General features: G+C 45.5%; 1 protein-coding gene across 1 annotated transcript in view; it reads right to left on the reverse strand.

Annotated features, from left to right (window-relative positions):
* The window catches only part of LOC126235216 (transcription factor SOX-21), a 169,551-nt gene extending 146,410 nt beyond the window's left edge, over positions 1-23,141 (reverse strand). Inside the window, exon 1 of the mRNA XM_049943946.1 lies at positions 22,953-23,141. Coding sequence (XP_049799903.1) covers positions 22,953-23,136 — 184 coding nt within the window. The 5' untranslated portion in view covers positions 23,137-23,141. The remainder of the gene's footprint in view (positions 1-22,952) is intronic.
* Positions 23,142-24,645: the final 1,504 nt, after the last annotated feature.

Here is a 24,645-nt window from a genome sequence, read left to right on the forward strand (position 1 = left end):
GGACTTGACTGATGTCTCAAGTAGTATTAGAGGGAACTGACACAATTAATCCTGCAGCGCTGTCCAAAAATCCGTAAGAGTACGAGGGGTGCAGATCTCTTCTGAACAGCACGTTGCAAGGCATCCCAGATATGCTCAATAACGTTCATGTCTGGTGAGTTTGGTTTGCTAGAGGACGTGTTAACGCTCAGAAGAGTGTTCCTAGAGCGATACTGTAACAATTCTGCAAGTGTGGGCTGTCGCATTGTCCTACTGGAATTGACAAAGTCTGGCATGCACAATGGACATGAATGGACGCAGGTGATCAGACAGGATGCTTGCGTACGTGTCACCTGTCACAGTCGTACCTACTGTCCCATATCACTCCAACTCCATAAGCCCCACACCATTACAGAGCCTCCACCAGCTTGAACAGTCCCTGCTGAAATGCAGGCTCCGAAAGTCCAAATCGATGTTGTTTCATGGAATGGTTCGCAAGCTGACATTTGTTGATGGCCCAGCATTGAAATCTGGAGCATTTTGCGGAAGGGTTGCACTTCTGTCACGTTGAACGATTCTCTCCAGTCGTCGTTGGTCCCGTTCTTGCAGGACCTTTTTCCGGCCGCAGCAGTGCCGGAGATTTGATGTTTTACCGGATTCCTGATATTCATGGTACACTCGTGAAATGGTCGTACCGGAAGATTCCAGTTTCATCGTTACCTTGGAGAAGCTGTGTTCCATCGCTCGTACGCCGACTATAACACCACGTTCAAACAAACTTGAATCTTGATAACCTGGCATCATAGCAGAAGTAATCGATCTAAGACAGACACCTGCTGTCTTATACAGGCGTTGCCGACAGCAGCGCCGTATTCTGCCTGCTTACATATCTTTGTATTTAAATTCGCATGCCTATACCAGTTTCTTTGGGGCTTCAGTGTATAAAAATTGACGTTTAGATGGGAATTACTTCGGATGTTACAATGGTGAATGACGCACTCGCTTCATTCGTGTATTTACCGTATCACTTATAGAGACTACTAAACAATTAGATGACACTCTTACATTGGATGTAACATTCTATGTCCATTCGAGCAATGAATACTTCGCCGATCTACCGCTGAGCGTTGTTAGCAAAAAATGGTTCAAATGGCTCTGAGCACTATGGGACTTAACTTCGGAGGTCATCAGTCCTCTAGAACTTAGAACTACTTAAACCTAACTAACCTAAGGACATCACACACATCCATGCCCGAGGCATGATTCGAACCTGCGACCGTAGCGGTCGCGCGGTTCCAGACTGTAGCGCCTAGAACCACTCGGCCACTCCCGCCAGCCGTTGTTAGTACTTTTTTCTTAAGAGAACTTGTGTTGAACTTGTGTTGAACAAGAATTTCATGGACATTGAAGCCATTTATAGGAATCTCTATTTGATTTTGGTAAAATGATTACGACAAGCCGGCCGCGGTGGTCTCGCGGTTCTCGGCGCGCAGTCCGGAACCGTGCGACTGCTACGGTCGCAGGTTCGAATCCTGCCTCGGGCATGGATGTGTGTGATGTCCTTAGGTTAGTTAGGTTTAAGTAGTTCTAAGTTCTAGGGGACTGATGACCACAGCAGTTGAGTCCCATAATGCTCAGAGCCATTTGAACCATTTTTTGATTACGACAAGACTCACTGGATGCTAAATTAGGGCGATCACTGAAAAGGGAAGTACGTAGTAACTAGGGATTATACCATAAGATACCTAGAGAAAATATCTCAAATAAATCTGATGTTCATCACTTCACATTCAGAAACACTGGCTGTTTACATAGGCAAAATATCTGTCATTAATAGAAAATGAATCAGCATTTCTGCGAAAATCGATAACTCCAGTTAATCTATCTGTCTCGTTTTCATCGAATACGCGTTTAATAAATACATCTTCGTACCCAGAAAGTAAGTTTTCAGCCTTCTTTCACTTGCTGAGAGCAGCTGTTCATGAGCATTTGTGAAAGTTTGTTATGTACTGGTACTAGTTGTAATGTCCTATGGGGTTTGTACTTCCCTGGAGGAAGAGCGAGTGTCATCATCCTCTGGGAACGTGGAGCCGAGGCAGTTTAGAGGATTACAAACAGGGTTTGTCAGGAAATGCCCCGGCGTCGATTCCCCGTTAGACCGGTTCTTAAGGTGTTGCTTGCCTCCGGGGTTGCCGGCCTCTTTGTAAAGGGACTGTGGGAAGGCAGGCCAGGTGGACACCAGAAAGATTGAAGAATGAGTAGGATCTGCTGGTACCCACCTCACAGCAGTTTCATCACGACACTAGGCGTCGCTGTAAGGAGGTTCAGATGCTGGTCTGGTGTGAGTGATGAACGTACAACGGCCAACGAAACTAAAAGGAGTGGGCACATTGGTAGCGCGCTTGTGAAGGAAATCGTTAACACACGGAATTTTCACGTCCCTCAGCTTTCCGCACTTTCTTTAGTGCATCAACGTCCCTGGACAGCCATATAATTAAAAGTGAAGGAAAAGTCCATTTTGATGAGAGAACGACTGATCAGATGTACTGTTAATGTAGACGGAACGAATTACTCCAAAACGACACCGATTTGATCGATTATAGCAGGACACGTAGAGCATGTCACCGTTAAAGAATCGATACCTGTATATTCTGTGAATTTACTTTCCATGTAAAGTCTAAGCGTTAAAAACAAAATTATGTTGTACATCAGGGACACATGTATGGTAACAAACAACTCAAGTATGAATACTGCTTCAGACTGGTTGAAACAATATGGGAAGGTAGGAATATTAGGGTTTAACGTCCCGAGGCCACTTGAGACGGATCGAGTTGTTTCAAGGATGGGGAAGGAAACCAGCCGTGCCCTTTTCGAAGGGAACATCACGGAATTTGTCTGGAGCGATTTAGAGAAATCACGAAAACGTAAGTCATAATGATCGGACTTGGGTTTGAAACGTCGCCCCTCAAAATGCAAGTCCACTGTGCATCTCTGTACCACCTCGCTCGTAGAGCTTTTGTTTTGCATGTTGATATTCCGGTTGCCATGGGTTTATCTACCGATTTTCATTTTTCATTTGCAGTTCACTGTCGTTATTTGAGTTTACAGATTGTCGTTTTGTCATCTGGAAATAGTGACTGGAGTTGTAAACGTTAGAAAATGATGGAGTGCCAAGTGGCGAAATCGGAACATTTCCGACATATTCTTCTGTTTGAGTTCAGTGGAGGGCTGACAACATGGGAGGCAGCCATAAACATGGGCTCCGTGTATGGGGATAATACGACTGAACAGAACGGGTGGGGCCTAGCTGCTGGCGGCTGGTGTTTGAGGCTCATTTATCTGGAGGACAGGGTGACAGCTGCCGTCACGGAAGCTTCGCCAAGCCTCAGCAGAGACTCGGCAGGATGAAGACAGCCAGTAAGAAGGCAGTACACCAAGTAACTAACTCAAAAGCAGAGCAGGAAGTTCGATCTTTAAGGAATAGAGGCAGTCAGGTAGACTCTCGGGTCTGGTCTTGCGGGGGCTTGTCCTCGACGTGCAGATTGTTTCCTGGCTGGGTGAACGGACGGTACTTGATATGGGATCAAATGGTTCAAATGGCTCTGAGCACTATGGGACTTAACAGCTGTGGTCATCAGTCCCCTAGAACTTAGAACTACTTAAACCTAACTAACCTAAGGACATCACACACATCCATGCCCGAGGCAGGATTCGAACCTGCGACCGTAGCAGTCGCGCGGTTCCGGACTGCGCGCCTAGAACCGCGAGACCACCGCGGCCGGCGATATGGGATCGGCCACAACGGTGTTAGGAGAAGTTGTATTGGTTCAGTCTGGTGCAAAATTTCGGTTAAGGAAATCTCTGTGCCTGGTTGGGTTTCAGTTTCAGTTGTGCAAGTTGCTATAGCGACGGGGTCTCTGTAGGGCCTAGTACGATAAGCCTAAAACAACGTTTGTATTACTGTTCTCAACGAATTTTCTGTTCACCTTTTAGTGCTAGCTTATAACTACTTTTCCTTTTGTTAGTTGACTGTAATAGTTAGCAGTTTTGGCGTTTTTTCTTCTGCTGGGGCATTTGATTATTTTATTTCTTTCTTGTTTATTATTTATGATATATTAGTACATTTGTTTGTGTTCTGCTTTTTATTGGAAAGCTAATAGTATTCTGAGGGTTGGAGGATTATACTGTTTGCTCTGTTATACTAATATTAAATTACATACTTGTGAACTGAGCGCTGGCTGTGCCTGTAGATTGGCAGGAGAGACGACTGGTACAGATTCTTTATTTGGAACAGGAAGTAAGGATAAGGACTGGAAATGAAACGTCGGAGGGAAGCAGCTTTGGAAGGGGCGTAATATAAGGTTGTTGCCTCCCCCCTTCATTGTTCAACTTATAACTGGAAGAGATTATTGCGGAAGGCTTAGATGAAAAACCAGGAGTATGTATTGGTGGAAAGAGAATAGAATGTATGGCATTTGCTGATAACATGATAATAGTGGCAGAAAATGAACAAACTGTATTCAAATCCTAAAAGATCTGAATGAAACTTGTGTCGGATATGAGAAGAGAATTAATATAGCAAAAACGACTAGTATGTTGATCGGCAAAAGGGGGATGGTGCCAAATGTTAAAATACGACAAGTTATTACTGGCCAGGTAAAAGGATTTAAATATCGAGGAAGCACGATCACTGAAGGAGCAGGTGGAAATTCGCATTGCTATAGTGAAGGAGGCATTCGATAGAACGAGGAGATTATTATATGGCAAAATAGATAAAGGTCTGAGGAAAATGCTTGGCCAGTGTTTTGTCTAGAGTGTGGCACTCTACGGGGAAGGAGCGTGGACACTGGGATGGGGGTGAAAAGAGGTTAGAAGTATTCGAAATGTGGATGTCGAGGCGAATGGAGAGTGAGTAACGAAAGAGTATTGGCACTAAACAAAGAAAAGTGCGAGGTCATCCACATGGGTACTAAAATAAATCCGATAAAATTAGGGTATACGATAAATCGCACAAATTTAAGGGCTGTGAATTCGACTAAATACCTAGGAATTACAATTACGAGCAACTTAAATTGGAAAGATTACATAGATAATATTGTGGGGAAGGCGAAACAAAGACTGCGCTTTGTTGGCGGAACACTTAGAAAATGCGACAAACCCACTGAAGAGACAGCATGCATTACGCTTGTCCGTCCTCTGCTGGAATATTGCTGCGCGGTATGGGATCCTTACCAGATAGGATTGACGGAGGACATCATGTTATCGTGCAATAGGGGTGAGAGTGTCACTGATATGATACGCGAGTTGGAGTGGCAGTCACTGAAACAAAGGCGGTTTTGTTTGCGGCGAGATCTATTTACGAAATTTCAATCACCAACTTTCTCTTCCGAATGCAAAAATTTTGTTGACCCCCATCTACGTAGGGAGAAATGATTATCATAATGAAATAAGAGAAATCAGAGCTCGAACGGAATGATTTACGTGTTCCTTTTTCCCACCCGCCGTTCGAGAGTGGATTGGTAGAGAAGTAGTATGAAATGGTTCGATGAACCCTCTGCCAGACATTTAAGTGTGAATTGCAGAGTAACCATGTAGATGTAGATGTAGAAACGGTTGGTGAGAGGAGAAGATTGCTGAAGATTATAAGAGAAGTGAAGACGAACTGGATAGGATGTTTGATGCGATGGGAGTGCTTGATAACAAGCTTTTTGAAGGTCCAGTTTGTGGAACGGGATTGACAAAAAAAATGGCTCTGAGCACTATGGGACTCAACTGCTGAGGTCATTAGTCCCCTAGAACTTAGAACTAGTTAAACCTAACTAACCTAAGGACATCACAAACATCCATGCCCGAGGCAGGATTCGAACATGCGACCGTAGCGGTCTTGCGGTTCCAGACTGCAGCGCCTTTAACCCGGGATTGACAGGAACGAGGAGATACAAGATAATAGACGTCATAAAGGGAAGCGAAGATTATGCCGACCTCAAGAGGATGACAGGAGAGCATGGAGGATTACCACGTGAAAACCTTTCTTTGAGCAGAAGACAGATGATGACGATGACGCTGTTCATACGGTCTGATTAGTTTTATTGTTAATAAATATATTTAAAGCTCATTAAGTATTTACGCCCATACAGCCCCCAGCAACTTTCCGGTCCCACTGCCCCAGCAACTTTCCGGTCCCACTGTTTCCTGCGCCATATTTGTGGCGACAGACAAAACAGATAAGACATGGAGCCTTTTTACTACTGTACGTGCTCATTCACCATACAAGTTACCGCTTGCGAAGTGTACGCCAATTACACCAGTATAAACTGACCCTTCATAATTTCTTCACCATTGTTTCAAACCAGTTTTCGTGGCACGATAGAACGCTGAGTAAAGCGCTGTCCGAGGAGCATGATGAGAGGCGTTGGAACACCAGCAATTGGTTCCTTTGACTGCCAGCTTACTATGCCAAACATAAACTCCAGCTTTGTCAGGCTTAATACGTGTAGCATAAATATGCGACCTAGTAAGCTGCAACAAACGCCGAGCACAATAACGGCCTGTGGACTATTCTGGACTCAGAAAAGGCATTAACAACTCATACGCACAATGGCTTTCTTCGAAGAACAACTGTTAGCCGGGGCGTGAGAGCGGGACAAAGGCTGCTCGTGATAGAAACGGCTTCGGAGCTGAGCGCACGTTCTCCGCGCAGATGTGGTGCTTTGTTTCAGCAGGCCTGCGCGACAGCTGCGCGTGTACGCCAGCCATCACGCCTGTCGCCAGCAGAACGCAGCTAATACGCCGCCGCTCCACAAACAGGACGCCTAACCGTGCACTTGCGGAAAGAACCCGTCTGGAAATCAACATGCATTAACAACAGGATCGCTACGTAAGGCAACCCACACTATCCATCTCCCTGCTCGGTTTGTGCGGATAAGAGGAAATGCGAGGGACGTTCAACAAGTGAAGCTATGCTTCTTTTTCTGAAAGCGGATTGGTTTTATTCAGGATTCCAACACACCAGATCATTCACTACTCTTCTGGCTACAAAACCCTGCTTTCCAACGTAACCTCTGTTCAAGGCGACGGCCTTATGCCGCCTTACTGGGAGGGTCTGTATGACTGCATGATATGAGTCCACTAGTCGACGGCGGAGCCAGAGTCTTACTGCATCATTAACCTCCTTATCAGATTCGTAACGCGCATGCAGTTCCGCATAGATGGTTCTTCGTTGCTCTTTGTGGTCTTCTGTTACGCGGCTGTCTTTGGAGACAGAGCCCAACTTCGGATTGTGTTAAGGATGGGGAAAGAAATCGCCCGTGCCCTTTCCAAGGAACCATCTCGGCATCTGCGTGGAGCGATTTAGAGACTCGAGGAAAATCTAAACCTGGATAGCCGCACACGGGTTTGAACCGCCGTCCTCCCGAATGCAAGTCCAGTGTGCTAACCACTTCGCCACCTCACTGGGTCACACGCCCTTGATTACCCCAACTAGTGGATAAGTGTTTCAGCGCTACTAACAGAGACGTCCATTTGAGCAGCTAGGCGCTTGATTGTGATCCGTCCAACACCTGTAATGAGAGTGTCCGCACGTTCCAACATGGCAGGAGTCACAGTAGGATGAGGTTGGCCGTCATGCGGAAGATTGGACAGTCTTGCGCGACCTTCTTGAGGTGTGACAGACGCAGAAACTAACGATTCACCGTGTTGTTATTCACTGCCAGGTCTCCGTAGACATTCTGCAAACGTTTATGAACATCTGCGATCCTTTGGTTTTTCTTCAAAACCAGTTCAGTGACGACTCTCTGCTTACAGTACCCCTCCATTACAAATGCCACTTTTAAAGCTATGTACAGAGCCGCTACCTATCGGAACATCGTGAAACTATAAGGGCTGAAGCAAGAATATCCACAATGTCCGACGACAAATTACACATTTTTTTTAAATGAAATTGGCCGATGTGCTGCTTTACTTATTGAACATCCCTCGTAAAAGGGTATGCTGGAAAGTAGTGCCTCCTAATTGTTTGTGCGAAAACGCAAAGCTTTTTGACATTCTACATATTTATTCTTCATGTCTACAGATTTGCAGCCCTCTGCCGCTACAGGGCTCCGAATTATAGCGTGTAGCATGATGGTGGGTAGCGTCACTACGTCGGTGCGTCAGAAACAATGTTCTCTAATCGAGTTTCGAATTCGAAGAGTTTTTCCACAAATGGAGCACCCTCTCCTTCAGCGCGACAATGTTGACCACACACGAGCGCTGCGAAAATCCGACGCCTTGTGTTCACTGGCACCGATCATCCTCCATACAGTCCCTACTCGCCGCCATCCGATTCTCATTTATTTCCAAACCTTGTAGAACTTTACTCTGACTGTGATGAAGCGGTGCAAGCAGAGATGAGGTTGTGGCCCCATCAACAAACATTCTACAATGACTATATCAAGAATAGGGTCCCTCGTTGGCAGAAATGTGTTCGTTGCCAGGGTCACTACGTTGAAAAATAAATATGCAAACGTGAAGAATACAGAAGCAGAATGTTAATAACGTTTGTTTTCTTTGACGAATTTTAAAAGTTTTCGCATAAAAAATTCGGAGGCATTACTTTTCTGCACGCCCTCGTATGTCCGCAGAAACACAGCATCCTTAAGTCTTTTATACTTCTGTGCCACAGCAAGTTCTTTAACCGTATACTGTCGGCGGATACTGCAATTTTGCAAACTAATTTAGTTGATAATGTACACCGGACCTCTGACGGTAGGGTCTCAAGTGCCTGATTTTCCTTCTTATGAAGTTTCCCTCAAAATTTACGTTCCATAGAGTAAGGAAATAGTCGATGATCACGACCACAATTTAATATAACATAGCCTGTCAGATTTTTTATACGTAAGTTACAAATTTTTGTGAATTTTTTTGAAACACTTCTTCAGCACTGGGAAGTCAAATGAAGTCGTATCTTGTATACCGTTAAATGTAAGTCACATATGTCGTTTATAAAATACACATAAAATCACGATGGCCTTGAAACATTTTATCGTGCTGCACTTGTCGATATAATAAGCGTTGCGTTTTGTTCTCGTAAATATGCTTAAGAACAATGTTGATAAATTCACTGACTTCATACAAAACAGTAATTATGTCTGCATAAGGCAAATAGACGGAAATCCAAATATGACACTGCCTTCTAACACAAAACATCCGCATCGGACCAGACTTTAATCCACAAAGTAGCTATTACTGCAGATATCCGTATACTCACAGACTATCTAGACACATAAAAAAATGTTTTTCATCACCTCTGATCCCAGAACTCCTGAAGATAGACGTGTAGACGTTGACTGTGGATATTGTATCACAGACACAGTCCCTTTGACTGTTCAGAGATGTCAGTAAACCAGCCCAAAGATGTAAACAACCATGTATGAGCTGCTCTTATTAGACGGAGGGCGTCCGACAGCCGATCAGTTCCAATCATTCCACCAGGAATGAGGTACACGGTTCGTGTTGTCAGTAGTTCAACCATGCCTAGACGGTCAATACCGCCGTTCGATCGCGTCTGCATAGTTACTTTGTGCTCTCAACAAGGGAAGTGTCCAGGCGTCTCGGAGTGAACCAAAGCGATGTTCTTCGGACATGGAGGAGATACAGAGAGACAGGATCTGTCGATGACATGCCTCGCTCAGGCCGCCCAAAGGCTACTACTGCGCCGAATCACCGTTGAGCAGTGGGACAATCTGGACCAACAGTGCCTTGATGAACTTGTGGATAGTATGCGACGACGAATACAGCATGCATCAATGCAAGAGGACGTGCTATTGGGTATTAGAGGTACCGGTGTGTACAGCAATCTGGACCTCCACCTCTGAAGATCTCGGTGTATGGTGGTACAACACGCAATGTGTGGTTTTCATGAGCAACAAAAAGAGCCAGAAATGATGATTATGTTGATTTCTATTCCTATTTCCTGTACAGTTTGCGGAACTCTCGGAATCGAGGTGATGCAAAACTTTTTTTTTGTGTGTGTGTATAACATATATATTCAACGCAAAACAACTCTTTCATCTGCCTCCTTCACTATGCTGAATATACTAGAGGGCATGCCGAAAAGTAATGCCTCCGAATTTTTTATGTGGAAACTCCTAAGGCTTGGTAAATAAATAAACGTTATTAACATTCTACAATCTACGTTAAGGGGCGGTTACTGTTTAACTTCGACGCTGAACGACACAACAGCCCGGTCTTGGGGTGATTGTTCACGCCATGGGGATCAACTTTTTTTGCAGGTAAGATGTTCGCTGACTATTCCGGCAACGCTAGGTGTCCATCGGACTGGTTGTATGCCTCTTATATGTCAGGGCGTAGACACTCTGTGGCGTTCACATGCAACGTGTGTCGCCTGTCATCCTTTCAGCTGCTCCGAATGAAAGGCATTACACGGAGCAAAATCTTAAATTCCTGATTCGGTTTTAAAATTTCTGTCTCGGATTAGAGAGACTTATTCTTATAGTTTTCTTGTTATAAATCACACTGTCAATTTAGTGGGGTGTAGTATACTGCACATCTAGCTAGTTCGGTGAAATCTCGTCGTTCCAGAGCTGGCGAATACTGAAGGGCGGCTAGTGTCACTAGGAAGTGTCAACGAATATTTTGTCTCTAACAAACCTAGTTCCTCACGACGACGTAATCTGTAAACCCAAGACACTTCTTGCAAAGACTTTGCAACTCCCTATGTCTATTTATTTCTGTCATTTTTTATTCCATCTTTCTTCGCACTGTAAAGGCACTGTAAATCCAAACGATACTCGACTGGAGACTCCGCTTTTCGAGGCCTCGGAACCACAGCCTCCAGCTGTTTAGGTGAGGACTACGGCTCGCAGAACATATGTCACTGTAAAGAAGGTACCCACACGTAAGTGAAGACGGGGCTAGAGGTGAAAATAATGCAACATCGAGGTGGTGGGTACGGCTCAGAAACGTGCGTTATTAGTAAAAGAAGAAAAAAATAATGGACGAGGTTTCTTCCCAGATATCACGAATAAAGGAATAGAATAGATTTAGCGAATCATCGATGGAAAATATCAGTTAATCAAGGCGCTGGTGGTATGACGCAAGAAACTGTTTACCGAGCTGAGCTGTTGTAAAAGTACTGGAAGTTTCTGTCCAAGCAAAATTAACGAGAAGAATGACAGTAAAGGGAGACGGTACTGGAGACATCCAGCCGCATTCAGTCGTCAGAATAGAATTCACAGCATCATCGCCGTTTCCCCTCGGAGATGAAGCTTAGCCCATTGAAAAGGTGTTTTCGTGGCGAGGATGAGCGCACAGTGTCCGGCACGTGTCTGCTGCCATAAGGACGCGTGTTTTCTCCCGCGTCGCCAGAATTGCGCACAAAAGGCGCCGCTAATTAATTCTTATCGCGGTGGAGCAGCCCCGCCGGCGGGACTTTGTAATGCAGTGTGTCTGCCGGCTTCTTGTTCCGCGATGTCCTTTTCAGCGGCGCATTGTCCGCGCCGTAATGCGGAGCACAATGGCGCGCGCTCCGACCCGCCCACCTTAATGACGGCGCCGCGACGCCAGGCGCCGGAATGAGATTGTGCCGACAACTTGGCCGTGTTGTTTCGCGCCCTCCAAAGCCACTGTCATAATAGAGAGGGGGCGGGCGACCCCGTGTCGCCAGCCGACACCTCGTCGCTCTCTGAGGCCGACTCGCACTCGCGCCGAATTTTTGCCTCGTGTTTAATTCGGCGTGCTGTTCCACGAGGATACTTCACTGTTCGTTTGCAGGCAGAAAGAAAGAGAGAGTCAGATTTCAGGCTGGGGAGACGGCACTGTAAAGGAAAACTGCGAAACCAGTGAGTTAGCGTGGCATTACTCCACAAGCCACTGTACGCTGCGTGGCAGGGAGCATCCTGTACCAGAACTAGTTATTTCTTTTCCTGTTCCACTCGCAAATAAGAAGATGGAAAAACGACTGTCTGTAAGCCTCCGTGCGATTCCTAACTTCTCTCGTGTCATCTTCGTCGTCCTTAAGCGAAACATCCGTTGGCGTCAGTGCAGTTGATCTGCAGTCGGCGTCGAATGCCGGTTCTATGAATTTCCGCTGTAGTGCCCCGTAAAAAGGGCGTCATCATCCCTACAGGAATTCCCATTTGAGTTCACGTGGTATCTCTACAATACTTGTGAGCTTTTCGAACATACCAGTAACAAATCTAGCAGTACGGCTCTGAATTGTTTCGATGTCCTCCTTTAATCCGATCTGATGATGTTATGTTATGTTAACCGGGGACCTAGAAACGACGGAGAGGCTCCGTCCCCGCCGCAGCCGCAGTGGTCCGCAACCCCACGACGACTACCACAGTCCACTTCACCCCTCTGCCGCCCCACACCGAACCCAGGGTTATTGTGCGGTTCGGCTCCCGGTGGACCCCCCAGGGAACGTCTTACACCAGACGAGTGTAGCCCTTATGTTTGCGTGATAGAGTAATCGTGATGTACGCGTACGTGGAGAACTTGTTAGCGCAGCAATCGCCGACATAGTGTAGCTGAGGCGGAATAAGGGGAACCAGCCCGCATTCGCCGAGGCAGATGGAAAACCGCCTAAAAACCATCCATAGACTGGCCGGCTCACCGGACCTCGACACAAATCCGCCGGGCGGGCGATCTGGTGATACTCGAGCAGTACTCAAGAACGGTCACACTATTGCTGCATATGTCGTCCGCTCGATAGATCTTGTATGCGATACTCTGTCCAAAAAGACCTCGTGAGGCCCTATGGTGCCGACCGATCGCCATGCCATCCTCTGCCGACAGGCGTAACTGGATGCGGATGTGGTGGGGCACGTGTTGAACACCCCACTCTCCCGGACGTTGTCAGTTTTCGCGGCCAGAGCCGCCACTTCTCAATCAAGTAATTCCTCAATTGGCCTCACGAGGGCTGAGTGCAACGGGCTTGCTAACAGCGCTCGGCAGATCCGGATGGTGACCCAGCGAAGTGCTAGCCAAGCCCAACAGCCCTTATTTTCGGCGATCTGATGGGAACCGGTGTTACCATTGAGGTAAGGCCGTTGGCTCACAGGTCTACACTTCCCCAATATTCTGCCCACAAAACGAAATCCAGAATTCGCCTTTCCGACTATCAGCCTCAGGTGTTCATTCTGTTTCATACCGCTTTGCAATGCCTAGATATTGAATAAGTCTGTCTCAAGCTGCACATTATTAATGCTGTATTCGAACGCTGCAGGATTGTTTTTCATACTCATCTGCATTGACTTACATTTTTCTACACCCATAGCAAGCTAGTGGTGAATCCACCATGCCAGTCAGAAATTGTAAGTCATCTTGCATCCCTCAACTGTCACTTAAGGACGACACCTTCCTGTACACGACGAAGTCGTCAGCAAACAGTTTCCGGTTGCTGCTCACCATGTCCGCCAGATCATTTATTTATACAGAGATTAAGAGCGATCCTACCTCAGTTCCATGGAGTACTCCTGATGATACCCTTCTCGCTGATGAACGCTCGCCGTCGAGGACAGCGTACTGGATTCAATTACTTAAAAGGTCTTCGAGGGACTTCCGTATATAGGAACCTCGCTCGTACCTTCGTTAACAGTCTGCAGTGTGCACCGTGTGAAACGCTTTCCGCAATTGTAGGAATATGGAAACTCCCTGTTGTCTTCTATCTATGGTTTGTAGGAAGTCATGTGAAACAAGGTGAAGGTGAGTTTTGCACGAGCGATACTTTCTGAATCCGTACTGGTTTGTTGACAGAAGTTTTTCTGCCTCAAGGACATTTATGATATTCGAACTCAGAATCTGTTTAAGAATCCTGCAGGAATTCTCTTTAGTTCTGTTCTTTTTCCTTTCTTATAAATAAAGAGCAAAATGGCGCGATGTGCAAGATAATATTCCTATGCAAGTCATGTTCTCGTGGCATACTGACTGATCTAGAAAACTTTGCGATTTCATTCGTTTGATCATTTTTGGAGCGGGCTGTAAAGATTGAGGGTAAAGATTTGCTTTACACTTTTTATTTTGAGCTCCAAAAGCCTGCCTGTTCGAATAATGACCCTCTGGAAAGCCGAAGACTTGGCGACCAAAAGGCGATCTGGTAGTGGGGCTATGAGAATCCCAGTTAAGAACATTTGGTAGAAAATGATCAGTTTCGCAGACGCGTCTTTGGTTCCTGTTTAGCAACGCGCCCTAAACTACAACGAGTGGGGTTGGAATGTGCGAGCAAACTTAACGGTCGAAGAATAATATTAGAGAGCTCTTAAGTCGTCGCAAAAGTTGTTATCAGCACAACAATTAATTGTCCATACAGTAATCCGTAGTCCAGTCCAGTAGAGAACAATTAGGTTCCAGTAACGCGTCACGAGGAAAATGTCAACATCCTTTTCTCAGTGAACGATGCGGCAGTGGAGCTCCTGGCTACCGCTTATAGAGCTGTTCTGGCCTGTAGATGAGGGGACCACCTTAGACCTCAGAGCGCTATCTGTCGTGAGCTTCCACGCCCCATAAGCTCTTTGACTCGATGACGTCGATAGCCTCTGCCAGAATCAATGTCATTACCCCTTTAGCTATCTCAACCAATCTACATTGATGAGTCAGAAGATTAGGACCACTACTCTCATAGCTTCTTTGTCCCTCTTTGGAACGAAATACATAACTGATTCTGCGGCTCAGGGATCCGAAAGTTACTTGGTAGGTTTGTGAATTTATGCGGCGTTACACGTACTCGCACAGGTCATGTAAATCGCGTAAATAACGAGCCGCTGATTTGCGTACGCTGTGATGGCGCCCAATAGCGACCCAGACAAGTTCCATAGGATTTACATTAGGCGAATTTGGTGGCCGAGACATCAACCTGAGTTCACTGTAGTGCTCCTCAAGCCACTGTAGGACGGTTCTGGCTCCGAGACACGGGAAATTATGCTGCTGAAAGATGACATCGCCGTCGGGGAAGACACGAAGCATAAATGGATGCAGATTGTTCGCAGCTGTTAGAGTTTCTTCTATTACTACCACGGGTCCCGTACAAGGGCAGGAGAATGTCTACCGCAGCACAACACTTCTCCCACCAGCCGGCGTCCGTGACGCGATGCACGTTTCGAGCCGCCATTCACCATGACGACGGCGTTTGTGGACACGACCAAAGACCTAGTGTAGAATAAAATTGATTCACCCAAAGAGCCGACACGTTTCCACCGACAGACGGTCGAATCCCGATGGTCCTCCCATACCCACTGCAATCGTAATTGAGGACGTCGTTGGGTCAACATATGAACACGTAGGAGTGATCTGCTGCAGAGCTCCATGTTCAACACTTTGCGATAAACGGTGTACCGAAAACAATTGTGAGTGCCTCAGATCGCCATCTATCCAACTTAACACGACGAACAATCCTCCGAACCCCATGTCCTGTGAAGAGTCGGGCACGTCCAACCATTTAGCGGCTAGTGGTACTTTCACAGTCCTCCTACCTCTTTCCGTAGAGGTTCACGACAGTAGCACTTGAACATTCCACCAGTTTCGCCGTTTTCGACATACTCGTTCACAGGGTTCGCGTGATAATAATCTTCCCTTTATCAAAGTCGCTCATCTCAGTGGATTTCCCCTGTTGTAGTCCATATCCTTTTTGCAGTCCGTATCTTTGCCAGAGTGATCATCCATCCGTGTCTACTCATAATTTTGTCACCGCGTCAAGTGGCCGCAACGCCACCAAACGGCATCCAACGTCGCGGTGGGCAGTGCTCATAATGTTTTGGCTATCAATGTTTATTGATAGGCTACTTATCTATGTGTATAAAGAATAAATTTGATGACTTCTTCGACATGTGCAGTGTACCTGTGTTGTTTGTGATGATGTAAGGCGCTCCTGTGCATCTTATATGCTCGTAGGGTAAGCCAATTGGGCATGCATGTACAGTAATAGATCATAGGGGAAGAAGTATTACACCGGCCCTTGATGTATGCTGTCGTGACGCGCACTATAAAGAATGTTGTGTCCCAGATTCTTGATGGCAAGGGAACAGTTCACTATCGCCAGTGCCGAAGACCACATTTTATAAAGGTTGAAACTTTCATAAAGGTTAAATAAATCATTCTTCATACTTGATTCAATGACTTCCCTAAAATTCGAATCCCAGAAGGTTGACAGAAGTGTCAAAATCTGGATGTAGTCGTAGGTCATAGCGTGGCTAGTACGAATATCATACCCGGCCATGGAAGATCTATGTTTTGGATGAGCCAAGTTGGGATAAGATAAGTGTCTATAGTATCTTCTGAAAAGCACACGCGAAGACTGTGGATAGTATTAGTAGTTGCCTATTTAAGTCCAGTTCCAGTTATCCTTGGATCCAAAACGGGGGCGGAATTTCGTCGTCATATTGCTAATTAAGTCCCCCTCCCCATAAACAGATGGTTATAGTTTTACCTATGTAGTTTTGAAGTTACGTTACATTTATGTAATAATCAATGCTGTAAAGAAATTATTATTGTCATTATTATTTTTAAAAAAGGCAAGAAGATTGGTGTTTAACATTCCGTGGATAACGAGGTCATTGGAGACGGAGCACAATCCAGGATTACAGAAGGCTGGGGAAAGAAACAGGTCGCGTCCATTTCGAAGGAACCGTCCCAACATTTGCCTGGAGCGTTTTACAGAAATCGCAGAAAACCTAAATCTGGATTACCGGGCAGGGACTTGAATGTTGTCCCCTTGGATGTGTCTATTGGGTTAACCAATGCGATACCTCGCTCTGTAACATTTTATAAATTTCGCTATTATGAAAACCTACTCATTTTTGGCTCTTTATGGGTGATGGTGAAGGTAAGTAATATTGTCCTTCCCCGTCCTGTAATAAGTCCAACGTTGACAGCCGTATAATCATATCTTTCTATTCCTCTTCATTCGTACAAGATTACAAAGCCATGATGGTGTGCTCTTTCTGGAATATGAGATGGTTATCTCCAAAATAGAAAATTTTGGAAATTTGTGCTAAGGACTTATGGAACCAAATTGCTGAGGTCATCGGTCCCTAAGCTTACGCACTACTTAATCTAACTTAAATTAAGTGACGGTAAGGACAACACACACACACACCCATGCCCGAGAGAGGGTTCAAACCTCGGGGGAAGCCGCGCGGACCGTGAGAAGGCTACCCCGCGCGGCTCCAAAATAAACAAACTTGGCTTGGAAGTGAAGTTAAGATTGGTGACATGGAGTTCTGCGGGTATCTCTCTCCGCTGCCTAGGTCGCTGACTCTATTTAGTGCAGCGACGCACGGCTCGGATGTACCCGATTCGTATCCTGGTAGCGAAAGACTTCAATAAACAAGCATTTGAGCGATGAAGGGACAATCCGTTGCGGCGTACAGCTGATCACCATGATGAGCTCAAAAGAAGGAAATTCTCTCTCACGGTGTGACAGCACACAACGCATTCAACGGCGATCTGCTCAACTGATGGGTCGTTGAACTCGGCTCTTTCCTGGGTGCTATTCATAGGGAAGAGAACACGTGCAGCTCTCACCCTCTCGCTTTCTGTCATTTCCATACTCACCCGTAACAATAGAAACGTAACACTACACCGCACAGCCAGTTATCGAAGTCATCCGTGTGGCATAGAAAGCCACAAAGCTCCCCAAAGGAAAGTAAACATTTCTCTGTATTTCAGTGACTCTACAAAAATATATCACGTCTGCTGGATCCGAACTTCTGACTAGATGAAACATGTCTCGCAACTGCAGATGTTTGACTACATTTGACTTAGTTGCACACCTTAAATGTATATGTAGAAGATGCTTTGTAGTGCCTCTCTGGCGTGCCGGTCGGGGTGGCCGAGCGGTTCTAGGGGCTACGATCTGGACCCGCGCGACCGCTACGGTCGCAGGTTCGAATCCAGCCTCCGGCATGGATGTGTGTGATGTCCTTAGGTTAGTTAAGTTTAAGTAGTTCTAAGTTCTAGGGGACCGATGACCTCAGCAGTTAAGTCCCATAGTGCTCAGAGCCATTTTGAACCTCTCTGGCGTAAATGAAAACCGAGGATTGTAATGTAAGTAAGATACAAGTAGGGACAGTTCCTTTCTTTCTTTTGATTGAAACTTGCATATAGAGTACTATCGCAGGTTTTGTTTAAATAAAGAGTATGCCAGGCATTTTACTTGTAATTATTACTGACATCATACTAAACCTGCCGGTGGAGGACACACTTATTCACCCGAAGCTACAGCAATTGTACTTCGTTCCGAAAAGATTAAAGTAGGTTTCGACAGGTTGCAAATGGCTTCTATGGCAATTATCTCTTTTTCAGTGACAATTTCAAGCCCTTGAATACACAAATATTGACAGTAAATCTATTAACTTATTACATCAAAATAATAAAATAATTCTCTTGCACTACTGCATGCGTTTTGAAAAGATTTTCTTCCTCACTCTATGCAGGTAGCACAATGCGATGTAGTTTTTTGTAACTGCATTCGGGCATTAGGTGTTTTATTACGTGTATCCCACATCTCTTGCCTCTCTTACAGCAGAGGAATTTTAAGGATATTTATTCAACTACGTCCATTCGTTATTCAGGTATAGAGGGTTTGTTGGCGGTTATCCTTTTTACCCGCTCTCTCTCCCACATAAGTATCTATATCGCTTTAAAATGGATTTGTTTTGTCCCGCAACAAATGCAATGGTGTTCGCATTAACGAAGGAAATAAAATGCGTCCTCAACATCATCTATGCTCAGAACAGACAAATACAAGCGCAATTACTGCTGTTCTCATCGGATCATAAACAAATAAAGCCTTGAGATATTTTCTCGAGCAGTGCATATATGTCTTCTCTATAAATTATACTCTATACGGGGGAACTGTTTAATTGCTAAAAGTCGTTATGAATCAAACCGTATTTTATGAAGACGTCCACTCACGCATCAGCTTAAAGATCATGCTTGGAAAAGCTGGGAGTTATAAATTGTACTTATTTCTCTAGAAGTACACAGCGTGACAGGAAATTTATTTTAAAGAAAGATCGTAGGATTCAATAATGATTACGCGTTTCTAGTTCCACTTGTCGAGAACAAAACAGTAGAGTAGTCACTCTTTCGGGAGTGCACTGAAAGACTGTGGTATTTATTTGTTGAGTTACCAATTTCCAAAATCCATTTTTGCCTACTGTGGGTATTTTTACGAAAATTGTGCGATGAAATGACCTGTCATATCCAGTACAGAGCATTATTATGATGCAGAGCAAATGCCGTTTGATACATAGCAGAAATACTCTCTGAGGATGAGTGTGTGAGATGCTCGATAGCTTACTATGAGGCGTTCCACAATCGCTGGAGATCGTATGGCGAAGAATCCCTATGTCGAAAACTGAGACTAATATTTTTCAGCTCATAGATTAATTTGATCATGTGTACGGAATCTGGCAGTCCTCCGAAGTGTTCCTGTCCTTTCATACGGTGCACTTTGCTGTTGTAAGATAGGAATCGTTTCGACGAACACGATCGCCATATTCTGATCTTGACTAACTACAACGTCAAGTTCAACATCTAGTACGCATTGAGGCCGGAGCAAATGCACGAGATGAGCAAAAATTCTATAGTAAGTCTAAAAAACATACCGCCATTGCCACCAGGTCACTTCCTCGATTATTAATTGCAGAAGTGTGATTCTGCGGTGTGCTGCAGTATCCCAGAAAACTTTTCTACGATTAGTCACGAGTCATTAGACCCAAATTTGATATAAAATCTCAGTTTGAGCTCTTTTGAGCCAGTAAATATCGATAAAGAGTAGCAAACTTTTTACCTTAAGTAGATTACGAACTTTCTCGTAGAGATTTTAATGAGCAATTTCGACAAGGACTAAAGGCCTGTCGGCCGGGGTGGCCAAGCGGTTCTAGGCACTACAGTCTGGAACCGCACGACCGCTACGGTCGCAGGTTCGAATCCTGCCTCAGGCATGGGTGTGTGTGATGTCCTTAGGTTAGTTAGGTTTAAGTAGTTCTAAGTCTAGGGGACTGATGACATCAGATGTTGAGTACCATAGTGCTTAGAGCCATTTGAACCATTTGCTGTTCCTTATCTATATAAACGATTTGGAAGACAATCTGAGCCGCCATCTTAGATTGTTTGCAGACCACGCTTTCGTTTATCGACTATTGAAGTCGTCAGAAGATCAAAACAAATTGCATAACAGTTTAGGAAAGATATCTATATGATGCAAACATTGCAATGACCCAAATAACGAATAGTGTGAGAGCATCCACATGAATGCTAAAAGGAATGAAACTTCTGTTACACCATAATTCAATCAAATCTAAAGGTTGAAAATTCAACAATATATCTAGGAACTACAATTACGAACAACTTAAACTGGAAGGAACTCATAGAAAATGTCGTGGGGAAGGCGAACCAAAGACAGTGCTTTATTGGCAGAACGTTTAGAAGATGCAACAGATCTCCTAAAGAGACTGCCTACACTACGCTTGTCCGTCGTCTTTTAGAATACTGCTGCTCGTTGCGGGATCCTTACCAGATATGATTGACAGAGTATATCGAAAACGTTCGAAAAACGACAGCACCTATTGTATTATCGCGAAATACAGGAGAGAGTGGCACTGAAATGACACAGGGCTTGGGGTGGACATCATTAAAACAACTGAGGCGATACTCCATAGGTAGGCAGTTTGGTTAGAAGATGCTTGTGAGGAACCGTGTCGGAAGTCTTCTGGACATCTAAAAATATGGAATCAATTTTACATACCCTGTCGATAGCAGTTATTACTTCATCAGTATAAAGAGCTATTTGTGTTTCAGAAGAACAATATTTTCTGAAACCGTGCTGACTATGTGTCAATAAATCATAATGTTCGAATACAGTATATGTTCCAAAACGATAGTGCAAACCGACGGTAGTGATACAGGCCTATAAGTCAGCCGATTACTCCTAATCATATTCTGAACTGAAGCTTTTCTGCTGAATAAATAAGTGTATCCATATACAGGGTGTTACAAAAAGGTACGGCCAAGCTTTCAGGAAACATTCTCACACACAAATAAAGAAAAGATGTTACGTGGACATGTGTCCGGAAACGCTTAATTTCCATGTTAGAGCTCATTTTAGTTTCGTCAGTACGTACTGTACTTCCCCGATTCGCCGCCATGATTTCGTACGGGATACGGTACCTGTGCTGCTAGAACTTGTGCCTTTACAAGTACGACACAACATGTGGTTCATGCACGATCACGCTCCTGCACATTTCAGTCGAAGTGTTCGTACGCTTCTCAGCAACAGATTCGGTGACCGATGTATTGGTAGAGGCGGACCAATTCCATGGCCTCCACGCTCTCCTGACCTCAACCCTCTTGACTTTCGTTTATGGGGGCATTTGAAAGCTCTTGTCTACGCAACCCCGGTACCAAATGTAGAGACTCTTTGTGCTCGTATTGTGGACGGCTGTGATACAATACGCCATTCTCCAGGGCTGCATCAGCGCATCAGGGATTCCATGTGACGGAGGGTGGATGCACGTATCCCCGCTAACGGAGGACATTTTGAACATTTCCTGTAAAAAAGTGTTTGAAGTCACGCTGGTACGTTCTGTTGCTGTGTGTTTCCATTCCATGATTAATGCGATTTTAAGAGAAGTAATAAAATGAGCTCTAACATGGAAAGTAAGCGTTTCCGGACACATGTTCACATGACACATTTTCTTTCTTTGTGTGTGAGGAATGTTTCCTGAAAGTTTGGCCGTACCTTTTTGTAACACCCTGTAAATATCGCCTACCAAATTTGTATGAATCAAATTTCACTTAATTTTCCTGTTTTAGAAAACATTTACTTGATAGAACAAAGTTACATACAATTGAAGATATATTACTGTCTTCGAGGGAAGGAAGTTACAGGAAAAAAAGGTAAAGAAAGATTGATTAGATATAATAGAACTAAACCACACAGTCTTTTACTGTATGTGGAAAATAGGTAATGGACGAACACCCTCCCCCCCTCCTATCACCAACTTTCTCCTCTGAATGCTATAATATTTTATTGATGCCGACCCACATACGGAATGGACAGTGTCTTGAAAGGAGGATATAAGATGAACATCAACAAAAGCAAAACAAGGATAATGGAATGTAGTCGAATTAAGACGGGTGATGCTGAGGGAATTAGATTAGGAAATGAGACACTTAAAGTAGTAAAGGAGTTTTGCTAGTTGGGGTGGAAAATAACTGATGATGGTCGAAGTAGAGAGGATACAAAATGTAGACTGGCATTGGCAAGGAAAGCGTTTCTGAAGAAGAGAAATTTGTTAACATCGAGTATAAATTTTAGTGTGAGGAAGTCGTTTCTGAAAGTATTTGTATGGGGTGTAGCCATCTATGGAAGTGAAACGTGGACGATAAGTAGCTTAGAGAAGAAGAGAATAGTAGCTTCGAAATGTGGTGCTACAGAAGAATGCTGAAGATTAGATGGGTAGATAAGGAGGTATTGAATAGAATTGGAGAGAAGAGGAGTTTGTGGCACAACTTGACAAGAAGAAGGGACCGGTTGGTAGGACATGTTTTGAGGCATCAAGGGATCACAAATTTAGCATTGGAGGGCAGCGTGGAGGATCAAAATCGTAGAGGGAGACTAAGAGATGAATACACTAAGCAGATTCAGAAGGACGTAGGTTGCAATAAGTACTGCGAGATGTAGAAGCTTGTACAGGATAGGGTAGCATGGAGAGCTGTATCAAACCAGTCTCAGGACTGAAGACCACAACAACAACAACGACCCACATACGGAGAAACGATCACGATAATAAAATAAGGGAACTCAGAGCTCGCACGGGAAGATTTAGGTCTTCGTTTCTTCCGCGCGCTATACTAGATTGAAATAATAGAGCACTGTGATGCTGATTTGATGAACCCTCTGTGTGATTTGCAGAGTATCCATGTAGATAGTACGTGATTAATGGGACGATATATGAAAGTAGACTGACCGAGTCGCTTGGAGATCTCCGAGTTGTGCATCTTGGGGTTCTCCTGGGCGATCTTGCGGCGCTGGAGGCGCGACCAGACCATGAAGGCGTTCATGGGCCGCTTGATGTGGTCGTCCTGCGCCTTCTTGGCGGCGGCGGCGGCGGCGGCGGCGGAGTGCGGCTGCGCAGAGCCGAGGCCGGCCATGACGGCGGCGGCGGCCGACGCGGACACGGCCACCGAGGCGGAGACGGCGGGCGGCGCAGACACCGGCACCGACACGGCGGGCAGCGCCGGCCCGTGGCGCGCGCCCAGCGCCTCGTAGCCCACCGGCTCGCACATCGCACCGGCCGCCCTGCAACACGCGCCGCCGCCGCTCAGTCGCGCACCGCGCTCCCGCCGTCGTCAGGGCTGTAATCCACTCTTCCCACATGACCGGTCCGCAAACGCAGCTTCGTGGGCACCCCTAACTGTAATACAATTAACACTACCACGGCTAGTTTTTACTTCTGTTTAGTTCCGTTGTCCTCAGCAGCATTTTAAACCACTCTTCCCACAAGACTGGTCCACAAATTGAGCCTTGAGGACATCCCGTATTATAATAGAATTAATGCTTCCGTGGGCGGTGTTTACTTCAGCCCAGTTCAGCTCGTCGACTGCAGGATTATAAAACGCTTTTCCTACGAAACTAGCCCTCCACCAGAGACTTGCCTTCAGAAGGAAACAGAACCCTGTGTACACCTCTTGCTACACTAATGGCCATTAAAATTCCTACACCACGAAGATGACGTGCTACAGACGCGAAATTTAACCGACAGGAAGAAGATGCTGTGATATGCAAATGATTAGCTCTTCAGAGCATTCACACAAGGTTGGCGCCGGTGGCGACACCTACAACGTGCTGACATCACGTTTCCGACTTTGATAAAGGATTGTAGCCTATCGCGATTGCTGTTTATCGTATCGCGACATTGCTGCTCGCGTTGGTCGAGATCCAATGACTGTTCGCAGAAAATGGAATGGGTGGAATCAGGAGGGTAATACGGAACGCCGTGCTGGATCCCAACGGCCTCGTATCACTAGCAGTCGAGATGACAGGCATCTGATCCGCATGGCTGTAACGGATCGTGCAGCCACGTCTCGATCCCTGAGTCAACAGATGGGGACGTTTGCAAGACAACAACCATCTGCACGAACAGTTCGAGTACGTTTGCAGCAGCATAGACTATCAGCTCGGAGACCGTGGCTGCGGTTACCCTTGACGCTGCATCACAGACAAGAGCGCCTGCGATGGTGTACTCAACGACGAACCTGGGTACAAGAATGGCAAAACGTCATTTTTACGGATGAATCCAGGTTCTGTTTACAGCATCATGGTCGTCGCATCCGTGTTTTCGCGACATCGCGGTGAACGCACATCGGAAGCGTGTATTCGTCATCGCCATACTGGCGTATCACGCGGCGTGATGGTATGGGCTGCCATTGGTTACACGTCTCGGTTACCTCTTGTTCGCATTGACGGCACTTTGAACAGTGGGCGCTACATTTCAGATGTATTACGACCCGTGGCTCTACCCTTCATTCGATCCCTGCGAAACCCTACATTTCAGCAGGATAATGCTCGAGCGCATGTTGCAGGTCCTGTACGGGCCTTTCTGGATACAGAAAGTGTTCGAATGCTGCCCTGGCCAGCACATTCTCCAGATCTCTCACCAA

The sequence above is a fragment of the Schistocerca nitens genome, chromosome 2 (assembly GCF_023898315.1).
Source record: "Schistocerca nitens isolate TAMUIC-IGC-003100 chromosome 2, iqSchNite1.1, whole genome shotgun sequence".
Taxonomy (NCBI): domain Eukaryota; kingdom Metazoa; phylum Arthropoda; class Insecta; order Orthoptera; family Acrididae; genus Schistocerca; species Schistocerca nitens.